The sequence below is a fragment of the Eurosta solidaginis genome, chromosome 5, assembly GCF_040869045.1.
Source record: "Eurosta solidaginis isolate ZX-2024a chromosome 5, ASM4086904v1, whole genome shotgun sequence".
Classification (NCBI taxonomy): Eukaryota; Metazoa; Arthropoda; class Insecta; order Diptera; family Tephritidae; genus Eurosta; species Eurosta solidaginis.
This window is the reverse complement of record NC_090323.1, coordinates 177561980-177577397: the sequence shown is the minus strand read 5'-3', so window position 1 is coordinate 177577397 and position 15418 is coordinate 177561980. Positions and strand designations below refer to the sequence as shown.

Here is a 15418-nt window from a genome sequence, read left to right as displayed (position 1 = left end):
TGACTTGCAATTATCACGTTAGGATGCCGATGTAATTTAACATAAATTTTATGTCGGCCAGGTTGCATAAGCGGATTATCCGGCAAAGTTAGAAAGGGTAGTGTTTCTGTTGTGGCGGCAGGTAAATGCTGTAATGTTTTTTCACAACGGCGATGTGTTATCCAAAATCTATAATTTAAAAAAAAAAAACAACTTGAAGAAATACTGCAGCAGTCAGAACAAAAATTCACACTTACCTTAATTCAGACATAATTTGTTGCAATTTACTACGATCACCATTTAAACAAGCTTGCATCTCTGACATTATAGGACAATCTAAATGCTTTGGCACATGACATTTTAACATGCCCGTATGTGTATCAATGGTAATATGTACTTGCTCAGCACGCAGACAGGGCGTTAAAACAGGCACTGTCAAAATAGCTGGTGTTCCTTGTAGGTTAACTAACGATATATTTATAAACAAAGAGACACATTAAAGCATTCATTTTCAAACTGCAATATTTAAATATTTTACGAAATCACACTCACAATCAACCTCTTTCAAAAACGATTGAAATTCCAATTTTAAATCATTGAGTCGAGACACCGATCGTATGTATACAGTATAAACAATTAAACGCTCCATTGAAAGATGATCAGAACGTACAGCACGGTCGGCTACCTCTGCAGATTCTTTTGCGCCCAAAGAAGGCACATGTACCACAGCCAAAGGACGCCCAATTTCATTGGGATCTGATTGTACGGTAAGTCGATAACCCAGTTCTGATTTAGGATCTTTGCTAGTTAATTCACGCCAATAGGATACTGTTATTTTAACGCCTGGTACATATTCTTCAACGTTAATATTATCGTCCAGGCGCTCATAGCTAAGTCGTAGAGTTTGCGTATAAAGTACTTCTAATTGTAACGATTGGCAGAAGTAGTGTAGACAATTGTAGACTTCGCTAAGTGCATTTGGATTTTCAACTAAACGTGATTGTATCAGTTGATGTATGTAATTAACTTGTAATTGATGCACCAATGCTTTACCGTCTACAAAAAACCAAAATAAAATAATAAAAATGTGTTTCGTGGGCTTAGTTTTTACAAATATTATCGAAAAGTAAGATGTTGCAGGGACGAAAAATCGTGTGAAGCAAGCTTCACAAAATTCTAGTAGGTCACATTCACCACTTACCACAGCAGAATTTGTTAAACTACCACTGTCTGTATTTGTTATTTAACAATTATTTGTACACTTTTTATTCAGCTAATGTGTTCAGAATTTTAACTTTTACTTTCTAAAACTCCAATCAGTGTATTTGTGCACTTAAATTATGTTAAAAATTTTGTTAAAGTTTTTGGTGTGGTGAAAGTGGCCTACTAGAATTTTGTGAAGCTCCGCTGCTTTCCACCGAAGTTTGCGCCTGCAACATCTTTAATTTTCGAAAATCTTTGGTTTTTATGTAATTATGAAGTCAGCTGCTGCTGGGAAAACAAAACCTTACAAAACATGTTGACAAACAACGTTTTTAGAATGTATTTTAACAAAGCTATAGCGATTTGTTAAACAAATTCTCGACGACTTTGGGCTGTGCAGCCGCAATGACTACCTTCGTTTTGGATGTGTTCCCGTGGAGATTTAGTGCTTAAACTCATTTGTCGTATACACTATCTAATCATTTGATGAATAGGCCACTTTCAAGCCAGCAGCCGAGTAAATATGATGTATATTGGAACCATTTTCCGTCATCCCTTGTCAAATTTGGTTTTGAGAAAATATGACCATAGCTTAGCCATAAAAAATTTGTTTACAACTCACCTCCAGTTTCTTTGTCTTCCACTAGTATATCAATATCTAAGAGGCGCCATGGCACATTATTCCCATCACCCATAACAGTCAATGATACATTGAATTCATGTTTAACCTCAAATGTAACACGTCCATTTTTGATCTGATTAAAAAAGTATTACTCTCAAGACAGATAAATTAGTTTAAATGCTATATTTACTTTAAATTCACGCATTTGTGGCAGTAATGTCCCAGTAACCAGACGATGTTGTATAACTTGATTTAATCGTAAAAGTGTTTGTTTCTTTTCTGCTGGTGTTATAGGGTCTGGTGGCACAATGCGTTCACGTATGCATGTTGGAAGACGATTAAAGGTGCCCGTAGTAAGCACCTCTACTGCGGCAGGGATATGAAAGTTTGGCAGGCGTGCACGTATCAGAGTCTCACGGGACATACGCGCTAGCATGTCAGCAGTTTCTACGAATAGCATGTTTTGTTTATCTAAGAAACTCATGATATTCTGTTGATAATTCGAATGCATTAAATTTTATTTTAGTTACAAAGAAGTATATATCAAAGCGTATCACTTACGGCAGATTTGTCCACTTTGGAAACCGAATTGGCCCATTTAACCAATGCAATAAGGCGTATAAACAGCTGTCGTGTTCGTGCCGAAAAATTGTAAATCTCAATTTTTCGCTCCATATCAGTTTTGCGTGGCAGCCTGAAGCAAGAATTAAAATTTGGAAGCTACACTTGTTTTCTTTCATTATTTAAGATTTACATGGCGACTTTCTGTAACCGGCCTCAATGGGTATACGATAGACAATATTTTAATGGAGGTTTCTAATCAAACAAAAACAAAAAAGCTCGAGAGTGAAACGCTATAAGAGTAAGTTTAAGGGCCCAAAATCAATGTTGTTAGTATGATGCTTTGGTGGTACGATATCTTTGTTTGAAGTTCCAAAAGGTTTATAGCTTGTTACTGTTAAAACATTATTAACAAATTCTATCATTTAATTTATTTTCGGTGAAATACAATTTATATGTCTCGGTATGTAGATAGAGAGATAGATGTTGTGAGGTTAAGCACTCCAACCTATTGGTCTATTGTGCCCTCATCTCTTTACAACACCTCATCCAAGCCGAGTTCTCTGAGAAAATCGAGAATGCTTCTCGGCTTCAGAGAGTGTATGTGACTATTTCCTACTTCGATGATCCTAGGATCCTAAGTCTTCGTCCCGCGACTGCATCGCAATCCTTCAGGATGTGTTCTGCAGTCTCATCTTCGCGATCACAGAACCGACAGAGGCTACTAGGCGATATGCCCAATTTATGCATATGGCTCTTTAGCCTGCAGTGACCTGTGAGTATACCTGTTAAAATGCTAAGGCTACTTTTTGGGAGGTTAATCATAGCTTTATATCGCTTTGAGTTGTACCCTCCTATTAGTGCCTTTGACTACCGATGTCCTGGACTTTCGCGCCAGTATTGTTCTCTGAGGCGCGCCTCTTTTTGTCTAAACTCTTCCCTTATTGTATGTGACCCTATTGGCACGATGGGCTCGGGTCCTATTGGCTTTCCGGCCGCTGTCTAGAAAATCCAATTGATTAATGATAATTATTACTCCGAGGGGTGTCTTGGATTTTATTTGATACAAAGAGCGGCTAAATAACTTATTTAAATATAGGGCGCATTAACCTCCGAAGAGAAGTTAGCCCAAACTTCTCCTCCAATTTGCGTCATGCTCCCTTTTAACTTTTCGTAGAAAATGGCGGGACGGGGCCTACATGTTGTCGTTGTTGTAGCGATAAGGACACGCCCGAAAGCCTTGGGGAGTGTTATCGATGTTGATGGTCCTTTGCCGGATGCAGATTCAGTACGTTCCGGTGCCAAGCCCGATCATCTCGGGAATGATTTGTTATAACCACATGCCACCTTCTATGCCATACCGCCCTCCCACACCCTAGATCCATGACGAGCTCGGGGTCGCAAGAGCTTCCGCTGTTAAAAAAAGGATTGTTGTTGTTGTTGTTGTAGCAATGTTTCGCCCCACCTAATAGCTGCGACCGATCACAAATTGTCATCAATATCCTCTAACGGGAGTCCAAGAAAACTTGCTGTTTCGACAGGCGTGGACCATAATGAAAGGGGTGTTAGAGGCCTTGGTTCCACATTACAATTAAAGAGATGGTTGGTGTCATGTGGGGACTAATTGCAAGCGTGGCATACATTTTGTATGTCGGGGTTGATTCTGGATATGTAATAGTTTAACCTGTTACAGTATCCAGAACGAAGTTGTCAGAGTGACTCGCGTTTCCCTGGGGAGTATGCGTTCCTCTTCAGCAAGTTTTGGGTACTGTTCCCCGAGTACTGGATTCGCCACGTGAGGTTCACAATTGGATTGGAGAAGCTATATACTGCGCTGGCAATCCCTTGAAAGGGTTGGGCCACACAACCCCTTGAATCAATTTGGTATTTTAGTCGCCTCTTACGACAGGCATACATGCCCCGGGTATATTCTAAGCCCCTAACCCGCTGGGGGTGCGTTATAGAAGTCGACTCCTGTTGTATATTAATACCTTAATCACAAATTATAAAGATTGAGTTGGAAATTTAATAAGTGTTTGTATTACACCTTAAATTACCTCCCGGCACAAAATAGGTTCGGGTTTTCACACCTGGCAAATTAGCCGTGGACTTAATCTATATAATCACTTGGCTACGTCAAGCTCCACAAAACAAGGGGAATGAAAATGTTATGTTGTTATCGCTATATTAACATCAACAACGAAGAAGTTATCTGGAGAGTTTCCGCGACATGTGCTTCCAACCTTAAAACAATGAGAATGACGATCTTATATGGAGAGTTCTTAGGAAAGATTTTTCCATCACCGAAGTGATACAGATCCTTTAACCACCCAACAAATTGTTGTTGTTGTTGTTGTAGCAGCGCTTCGCCCCATTAAATAGGTGCGACCGATCACAAAATGTCACCAATGTCCTCTAACGGGAGTCCAAGGAAAGTTGCTGCTTCAACAGAGGTGGACCATAATGAGAGGGTTGTTAGAGGCGTTGGTTCCACAATACAGTTAAAGAGATGGTTGGTGTCATGTGGGGACACATTACAAGCAGGGCATATATTTTGTATGTCGGGATTGATTCTGTATAGGTAAAAGTTTAACCTGTTATAGTATCCAGATCGAAGTGGAGCTAGAGTGATTCGCGTTTCCCTAGGGAGAGTTCGTTCCTCCTCTGCTAGTTTTGGGTATTTTTCTTTGAGTACTGGATTCACCGTGCAATTCCTGGCATAGAGTTCAGTCGCCTGTTTGTGGAGTTCACTGAACACCTGCTTGTGTTTTTTAGCTTCATATGGCTGTGTTCTCAGGTGCCCTATTTCTTCATAATGCTTACAGAGATGACTCCTTCAGCCCCTGGGTGGTGTATGCTCATCAACCAGATGTCTGTTGGGATGCCCAGTTTTCTGGGTATTCATCAGGCACTGTTTGGTTAGTATTTCATTTCTCTCCCTAATGAGGAGTATTCTCGCCTCATTATGTAGATGGTGTTCTGGGGACGTAGACAACCTGTGGCAGTTCTGAGGGCAGTATTTTGGCAGGCTTGTAGCTTCTTCCAGTGAGCAGTCTTTAGGCTTGCGACCATATCGGGGACGCGTAGCATGCAATCGGCTGGCCAATTGCTTTGTATGTATGTATGTATGTATTTATTTGAAAATTTGTTCCCAGGACAACAATTTTGACAAATTATTTAACAGTGCTAGTCATGAATAGCATGAGCTATAAAAAATTGAACATTTATAATAATAATAAATTAGATTAATCAAATTAAATTAAATATAACGGATAATAGTGAAATATTTATGTATGTAAATGTAAATCTTAAAACTAAATAAAAGTAATTAATAAATATTAAAAGACAGCAGTAGTGATGATAACCTTTGGCTGGTTATAGATCGAATAGTGTTTAACAAATAAAGAAAGAAGACACAGAAAAAAGAAAAGGACTTAGAAATGAACATTTTAACAACATCAATTTGAGATCCAGTTTAAGAGTCGTTAAAAAATGATGTTAGCTCTTTTTTGAAGTGCAGAGCATTACTTAAGAGTCGAAGACTTGTAGGTAGGGAGTTCCAAAGACGTATTGCAGTAACAAAGAATTGGCGCTCAGAGGTTAGCGTGCGGTATCTAATGTGCTTAAGAAGAAGCACCGATCTTGATGATTGCAGAAAAATAAGCTTACGATATAGATAGTCAGGTTCCTTCGTGTGTATCAACTTATGGAGGAAGGACAGTGTTTTGACTTTTAAAAGATTTTCGAAAGAAATGTTTAGCAACCTTTCAGCATGTTGTGATACGTGGTCAAGTCTTTTCAACCCATAAACATATCTGGCAATGTTGTTGTAAACAACATTTAGTTTGTTCTTGCACAGATAGTCACAGTTTGAGTAAATCACACAACCATGGAGTAGCGTAGGTATTAAGTACGCTTTAGCCAGAAGTAGTCTTATGTGCAAAGGCGTGAAATGCTGTGTTAACCATAGTGTACGAAGCATTCCATACACTTTTCCAAACGTTCTAAAAATATGGTCTTTCCATGTCAATGTTTTGTTAAAAATTACACCTAAGTTTTTCGCCGTATCTACGTATTCTATAACGGAATTGTCGAACACTACATTCTCTAAATCATTAGTGGGAAACGACCTTCTATGAATAACAATACATTTTGACTTATTCGGGTTTATACATAAGCCATTCATAGTAGCCCATGAAAACATTTGATTCAAATCGTGGTTTAAGTTACTTATGCACAAGCTAGTTTGATCACGATGACAACACGTAAACAACTGCACATCATCAGCGTAGATATGAACATTACAATACTTAAGGACATCGGGTAAGTCATTGATATACAGAACAAATAACAGAGGACCCAGGATAGAGCCTTGAGGGACGCCTCTTAAGACATGTAGGAAGTCGCACTTTTCACCATCTATACATACTGCTTGAGTCCTATCGCCAAGATATGATCTTATAAGGGCAACTGCATGACCAGAGAAGTTAAATAGGTTTACCAGCTTCCTACAGAGCAGAGTGTGGTCTACAGAATCAAAAGCTTTAGAGTGGTCAAGAAGTCTTAAGAAGGCAATGTAACTTTCATCCACCCGCTCATGAATTTCTTCTGTCACAGATAATAGTGCCGTTGTACAGCTCCGCTTTGACCTGAAACCTGACTGACTGTCTGACAGGAGCTTGTATTCATGTACATATGATACGATTTGCCCATGTAGAATACGTTAAACGACCTTAGAGAGGAAAGGGAGTATGGCTATTGGTCGATACTCATTATTTTGTTTAAGATTGGAATAACTTTTGGAGCTTTCCAGTATATTGGGAAGACACCGGTCGTCAAATTTGAGTTGACCAAGTAAGTAATGTGGGGAAGGATTTTGGGAAAAATGACTTTTAAAAACTTTGAACATATACCATCAAGCCCCATTGCGTTAGACTTCACAGAAAGTATGGTTTGGACAACATCACAATTATCGACACAAACAAACTGGAAAGGGCTAGTGTCAACATTAACACGCACGGAGTAGTTATCAATACACACATTGTCGGCTGAGTTTGGTAGTCTTACAAAAGTATTATTTATTTCGTTGATGTCGACATCAGGGGGATGAGACAGGTCACTTTTGGGCTTACCAATTCCTATTTGTTTGATTTTGTTCCATTTTTCTTTTGTATTTAAAGCAGAACTAAACTTATACTTAAAATAATTTGCCTTGGCCAGCCTTATGGCTTTGTTTGCAGTAAGCCGAGCTGTTTTAAAGCAGCTATGCGCTTCGACTGTTTTGTACCTTTTCCACCGTGAGTAGGCTTGGTTACGAAGGTGGATAAGGTGTTTTAATGTAGCATTGAACCAAGGGCTATTCTTGTATTTAGGTGTTTTTATTTTTAGTGGAACATGATCATCGAATAACTTATCTGGACATAAACCGATGTTAACGTACGAATCAAGCTCCATTCAACCGACTCAACGGACTCAGCAAGAGAATAATAATCTATACTTCTGTAATCGCGATACGCGAACGAACTTGGCCTACAAGATGTTTGGAAGTTATAGTTTAGGAATATCAGGTCGTGTTTTGAGAAGCAGGAGGCGGATAGTTGCGTGTAGTGAATCATTTTATGAAGATCATTGACAAAAAATAAATCTAATAGAAAGATTCCATGCTTTGTTTTAAAGTGGCATCCACCAAGTAGGTTACTATTAAAATCTCCAGCGATGATAATATTGTCATAGTCTATTAGTAACGATTGAACAAATTCAATAAACGCGGAAAAATCTACTGGCCAATTCGGTCTGTATGCACAGCCGATAAGAAGCCTACTATTATTCTCAGAAAACATACGAACAAAGACATATTCCACAGGATCACCTGGACTAGAACGACAACACAATTTACAGGACATACTACTTTTTACATATATCGCAACACCACCACCATGACCACTTCTATCAACTCTGAAAAGTTGGTATCCATTTATCTTCACCATATCATTTTTATGAAACGAAGAAAACCATGTTTCTGAAACGCATATGACATCAATATCGGAGCCTTCTGACAGAAACCTCAACTCTCAAGCTTTTTATAAAGGCTTTGCGCATTGATATGAACAACTTTCAGCCCGTTGGCTTTTTTGCTGAATATGCGCAACAAAGTAGATAGACAGGCTTTGGAGCTCGGGGACTTTATAAGTAGTAATGAGCGTTTCTTTATCTTTACCCCAAGTACTGCCAGCAAGAGATTTGAGGATTTTATTGCGGATCTGAATTTTCGGTACAATTGCGGCTGCATGCCACCAAAATCTAGATCCTGATCAAACGTCACACCCAAGATTTTGGAATGTAAGACAGTCGGTTGGGTAGTGCCATTGACGTGGATGTTCAAAATGATCGACATTTGTGACGTCCAAATTATTCTTCAGAAACGTAGAGATACACGAACGGCTGACATGTTGAAGACTTTAGACTGGTTAAGTGTGAAACAAAAGTTTTTTTCCACTCCATGAATATCATATGTAATATTTAAATAAAAATATAGTATTAGTTGAGCATTAATTGATTGATATTACATTTATTGGCAATTTAATACCGCAAAAAAAATTTAAAGCTGCGTCCGGTTCCGAGAAACGGGAGTGTCTGCTAGCTTAAGACTCAAGCCAGCAGACACTTTGTGAAAACACGACCTAAGACTTCCGAACGACTTGGATAATTGATATTACATTTATTGGCAATTTAGTACCGCAAAAAAAATTTAAAGCTGCGTCCGGTTCCGAGAAACGGGAGTGTCTGCTAGCTTAAGACTCAAGCCAGCAGACACTTCGTGAAAACACGCCCTATGACTTCCGAACGACTTGGATAATTGATATTACATTTATTGGCAATTTGATACCGCAAAAAAAAATTAAAGCTGCGTCCGGTTCCGAGAATCGGGAGTGTCTGCTAGCTTAAGACTCAAGCCAGCAGACACTTCGTGAAAACACGACCTACGACTTCCGAACGACTTGAATAATTGATATTACATTTATTGGCAATTTAATACCGCTAAAAAAATTTTAAGCTACGTCCGGTTCCGAGAAACGGGAGTGTTTGCTAGCTTAAGACTCAAGCCAGCAGACACTTCGTGAAAACACGACCTACGACTTCCGAACGACTTAGATAATTGACATTTCATTTATTGGCAATTTAATGCCGCAAAAAAAAATTTTTAAGCTGCGTCCGGTTCCGAGAAACGGGAGTGTCTGCTAGCTTAAGACTTAAGCCAGCAGACACTTCGTGAAAACACGACCTACAGCTTCCGAACGACTTGGATAATTGATATTACATTTATTGGCAATTTAATACCGCAAAAAAAATTTAAAGCTGCGTCCGGTTCCGATAAGCGGGAGTGTCTGCTAGCTTAAGACTCAAGCCAGCAGACACCTCGTGACAACACGACGTACAGCTGCCCAACGACTACAATAATTTATACCTTATTGATTGCCTAAATGTTTCGTTGTCCTGAAAAATATTTTCACTATACCAAAAGGAAAAATTAAATTTTATATTTTGCCGACCCTAATAAACATAAATTATAACTTTCGAAAATCGGTGAGTTGCATGTTACTGATTACTCAAAACTTAGCAACACTTAACTTCACTTAGAAGTCTGTTGAATTTTGATTTTCTATGTAAGTTCTAAGTGACGTTTACATTTTGAGATGCCATTTGTTTGTTTCCATTTCATTTTGACATAGAAATTGACATTTATTGATTATGATGCCAGAGTGTATGCGCTAAGTGGAGTATAATCGGTGATAAATTGCCAAGTTTACGCCAAGTCAAGTCCAGTCTATGCTAAGTATCAGTAATGGGCTCTTAAGTCTGAAGCCAGCAGACGCTTCGCGAAAACACGTATGAACATTCATACATACATATGTACACATGTACAATGTACATGTTAGCGCGCATACAATGATTTAAGTAATGCTTAAATTTAGTTGCATCAATAGCCGTGTTTTTTAACACGCGTATTTCCGTTTACGCTTAAACTTTATATAGACTGCTAAGCGATAAACTTTATATACACCTCTGAAATTGCTGCGTATAAAATTTGTCCTACTAAATTTCAATATGCATTATACTCAGATGTAACTGAAATATGTGGCAGAACACGGCTAATATGTTGATTGTTTTTGTGTTGATGATGTTTGCAACTATAACGGTTTATAAAATACATGTCGGTCTTCTTTCTTTCGAAAATCAGAGAAAAGTTTGTGCATATTTCGTATTTGTATTTTCCCGCTTGCGCGCAGGATTTCTGATAACGGGTACATATGTATGTACATATGTTCTTTAGGGTGTGCCGAGAAAAACAAGTTTTCAATTTCTATCCTCTCAAATGTTTCTATTTTATTAAAAAAAAAAACCCTCACCAAAGATGGGTCCTATAACTCCACTCTACGGGGTACGATATTTTTATCATATTTTCCCATTTCGTTGACATGAGAAAAAATTTTCTTTTGTCCTAACTTGAATTTACTCAACTTTTTACGAAAATCTTTTATGTGCTGTTTTGCCTAGTTTTGAGTTCTTGTACAGGCTACAAACAGTTTTTATGATTTTTTTCTAATCATATCATTTGAAAACACTCTTAAGGTATTGAGACCTTAATTACGAATTTATGTTATTATTATATTGTTTTAGTTATGGCTATGTGAATTTATGCTTTATCATTTCAATACACTTTTTAAGTGTGAAATAACTGTTTACACAATTTCGTCAAAGAACACGACTTCAAATGGCCATGACTTTTGGAAAAAAATCGTAATTAAGATCTCAATATATTAAAGAGTGTTTATAAATGATATGATTAGATAAAAAAAATCATAAAAATTGTTTGTAACCTGGACAAGACCTTAAAACTAGGCGGGAAATCCGTTTTTCGGGTACCATTTAGGGTGGAGTAATAGGACCAAACTTTGGTGAGGGTTTTATTTTTACATCAAATAGAAACATTTCAGAGGATAGAATTTGGGCAAAATTTTTTTCGAACCACCCTAATATGCACTTTTTCCTATGTACCCGTTAGCGCAGAAATCCTGCGCGCATGCCATTTGAAACATATCGAAATAAAAACTTTCCTCTGATTTTCGAAAAATAGTAGAGCGAGATGTATTTTAGAAACCGTTATAGTAGCAAACATATCAATTTGCGCTAACACATACACAATCAACATATTCATGCAACTAAATTTACTCATTACTCAAATCATTTGTAGTAAGTATGCTCGCTACCAGTGTTGCCAGGTTAGCCTTTTCGAGGCTAGATTTAGCCTTTTTTTTGCCTTTAGCCTCGAAATTTTGGGTTTAGCTTCGTGACTTTTTTCTAGCCTTTTTTACTCCGAATGTATTTTTAATAATTTCTAAAATAAAATAATTTCAATAGTTCGTGTGAACATCTAATACCTAATAATATGAGTTCTCTACAAAAGATTAATTCTTTTTCTGCTGAAAATTCGTTGAAAGTTTCAAAGCCAGATGTATTTTCTTACTTTGAAAAAGAGAAGTATAGTTATTCTTCAAGTCAAATAGCATTAATAGAGCTGCAGTGGCAAAAACTTATAACAATACAATGGAAAAATGTACACTCCACCATGGAATTTTTTTCGGAAGTCCGAGAACATAAAAATGCATTAAACGAACCTCCTTTTTTAGAACTTGTCGAAATCATATTTAGTTTTTTAGTATTACCACTCAGTAACGCGGAGGTTAAAAGAATTTTTAGTGGCATGAAAATTCTGAAAACTAAATTAAGGAACAAACTAAAAATTAAAATGCTTAATGCGCTGCTTAATATTAGATGCTCGTTAAAACGCTTATCTAAATGTTGTAAGGATTTTGAAATTACCATGATCTCATATTTACGGTAAATAGCCAAACTTTATACGCAGACTTAAGCTCTTCTGATTCTTCAGACGGGGAATATTTTATATAAATAATTAGTTTGTAATATTTTTTTTTATGTGAATATCATATGCAATCATTTAATGTAATTCCATGTGCTAGTCAAGGAAAACGTGCCTGATATGTTTTGAAACGAGAAGTTATGTTTATAAGTTTTTATTTACAAATGTGTAAACTAAAATATAAAAAAAAATTTAATGAATTAACCAAAAAAATTTCTGGCCGTTTTTTGGCTTCTTTTTTTCTAAATTTAGCTTTTTCTAACCTTTTTTTTGCCAATCTAGTAGGGCTCTTGAAAAAAGTCGACTTATTCGACTAGTCGGTTAACCGACTAACCGGTTGTAACCGTTTGCACGGTTTTAACCGAATATAGATATTCGGTTAACCGTCTAGCAGCGATTAACCGCCTACTCGCTTTGCTGCGACTAGTCGACTTTTGGCACATAATCGGTTACCATTAACCGAATATTTCATTTGAAATTTTTTCACAATCACTTTCTAGAAATTTTGCGCTCCTGATACATATTCTGCATGGTAACAATATGCAGCATACTGTATTTTCCATATTGGTATGGTCAACCATATTTTTGTCACGATATTTACCTGTTTATATTAAATCTTCTTTTATAGGTATCAGGAGAACAAAATTTCTTGTGAGTGGATATGAAAAAACTTTTAAATAAATATTATGTAAGCAACATATGGATTTTGCTTCAACCAAAATTTATTTTTTTCAAAAATATAGCTACCAGAAAGAAAGTCTTAACATACATAAATACTTTTTTGATAGATTTTTTCCACAAAATATATATAATTAAAGCAAGCAAAACAAGGTATGGGTCAGCATTTGCAAAAGGCAAAACATATGTCTATTAGTATAAGTTAGCTGTTATAAAGGTTTAGGAACTCTAACTCTTGTGGCCCAGAAATATGTAACATAAAGGCATTTCAAGCCTGTATGAGCGTGCAATCAGTGGCAAAGTACGTTGGACAGGAAATTTTTGAAAGGCATGAGGTATATATAATTTCGTGTTCTTGCCGTTAACTTTTGGGAAAAATGCTTACGATAGTAAAAAGACTTATCACCATAGAAAATTGCTACCCATTCACATACTCTCTATGTATGAGATATGAGCCTTTTAAGAATGGATTTTTATTTTACCAAGTCCTTCCATACACCCCTTTGCGAACGTGAACGTGAATATTTTCTTTTGTCTAATATCTTTGTTATTACTTCGCTTTTCGCAACAATTTAAATGATACGTTAAATAGTAATTTAAAACAGCTAATATATGTTCATACATATGTATTTCACAAGCTATTCGTACTTTTTTGTTTGAAATGGACTCAATTGACAGCAGTGCGTGAACGTTTTGAAGAATTCGAAATAAGTAATTTGCCCTTGCGAATATTTCAGAACTCAGCACTCGTTCATGTTCATAAAAGGTGTGTAGGGTACTTGTTGCGTTAAAAAGTTCTTACAGAGCAATGCATCCGGTACGTTTCGGTACCAAACCCGATCATCTCGCGAACGATTTGTTATGACCACATGCGACCCTCTTGATCATCCCACCCTCCCACCCCCTACAGCCATGAGGAGTACGGGGCCGCCAGAGCCTCGGTTGTTAATGAAACAGGATTCGCCACGGACAGGTGAGGTTGACAATTGGGTTTGGAGAAGCTATATATTGCGCTGGCAACCTGAAAGGGTTGCGCTACACAACCCCTTGAATCTGGTATTTTAGTCGCCCCTTACGATAGGCATACCGCGGGTATATTCTGACCCCCTAACCCGCCTAGTCTCTGTTATCGGAATATTATGAAACCGAAAATCGTTATCAGTTCACAACAATGCGCAAGTGAGAATTTATGTTAGAAATTATTAATATTGTTTAGAAATTCTTGCGCATTAACATGGATTCCGTTTTTTTTTTTTTTTTTGTCATTTTGTTTAAACAAATATTTAGCAAATACGTGTAATTTTGCGTGTTAACAAGACGATAACACCTGGTCGCGTTATTATCCGCAATCCGAATACGAGACGTTGCTTGTCGTTTGCGTAACCGATTAAAAGAATGTTGTTATCAGATTAGATTAATGGTGTTACACTCTAGTAACCTTCGGAATAAGGCCGTAAAAATGCAACTTAATCACAAATTGTTGTATCCCAGAGAAAATTTGTACACCTTATTTTTGCAATGAGTAAAATGTTATTTATTGGCAAACTGCAAATATATGTTAAAGTATTATTCGTAGATAAAGAATTATTCGGCAATAAGTTTTTGGAAGATATATTATTTTTTATGGTGGCATGGCGTTGTTCGCTTAACACACCAAAGTCCTGGGTTCAAAGCCTGAATTGTGATAAAATGTCAATCCCAATATACTAGAATTCATTTTTTACTATGTGTAATATGGCAACATGAAAATTCTTGACCTTTAATAATACAAGCATGGGCGTAGTCAGCCAAATAATATTGTAACGAATTTAGTGAAATTCCTCCTATTTGCAACCTTCTACTAACGTATCGCTAAACTGTTGAATAAAGCACTCCAATATTCCGTATTGCACAATTGTCTTTATTAGACTATTTTGAGAGTAGTTAACAATTATACTCCACTTCGCAACTGATAGCGTGTTATCTTAAACGTTGATGTGAATCCACCTAAAGTAACAATGGAATGCTTTGTGGCTTTCTTGGCTTTGATACCAAAGGGTTAATGTAAATCCTTTTTTTCCGCATTGACTCGAGGAAGTGCTCGATATTTATCCTTTAATGTATTCCTAATATTTATATGATACTATAAAGCTAGGTATATAATGTTCGGCTTCGCCCGAACTTAGCCATCCTTACTTGTTTAATCTGAGTTTCTATTCAGGAAGGCCAAATGCTGAAAATATTGCTGCAACTTTCGAGACCTGCTTAGAGGACTGGAATATATATAGAAAAATACAAGCGATAACTCATGATAGTGCAAGCGTGATGAATGCGACTGCAAAAAAACTCTTAAATATACCAGATAGTGTTAAGTGTAGTGCTCATATTTTGCAGATTGTGGTCAAAGATGCACTTGGATCTGTTTCGGATTATGCAAACTTATGCACAAAAGGAAA

General features: G+C 37.0%; 2 protein-coding genes across 4 annotated transcripts in view; both read right to left on the bottom strand.

Annotated features, from left to right (window-relative positions):
• The window catches only part of MED14 (mediator complex subunit 14), a 68650-nt gene that overhangs the window by 5514 nt on the left and 47718 nt on the right, over window positions 1-15418 (bottom strand). For 2 of the 3 annotated variants that reach the window (XM_067757673.1, XM_067757674.1), the window contains exons 2-7: window positions 2366-2498; window positions 1995-2294; window positions 1805-1937; window positions 532-1035; window positions 237-444; window positions 9-168 (exon numbers count right to left, since the gene is read on the bottom strand). In XM_067757673.1, coding sequence (XP_067613774.1) covers window positions 9-168; window positions 237-444; window positions 532-1035; window positions 1805-1937; window positions 1995-2294; window positions 2366-2498 — 1438 coding nt within the window. The remainder of the gene's footprint in view (window positions 1-8; window positions 169-236; window positions 445-531; window positions 1036-1804; window positions 1938-1994; window positions 2295-2365; window positions 2499-15418) is intronic. The other variant, XM_067757675.1, reaches the window with a different exon arrangement.
• Window positions 2366-15418, bottom strand: part of LOC137234033 (zinc finger matrin-type protein 2) — a 187649-nt gene continuing 174596 nt past the window's right edge. Inside the window, exon 3 of the mRNA XM_067757700.1 lies at window positions 2366-2498. The gene's annotated coding sequence lies outside the window, so the exon portion shown is untranslated. The remainder of the gene's footprint in view (window positions 2499-15418) is intronic.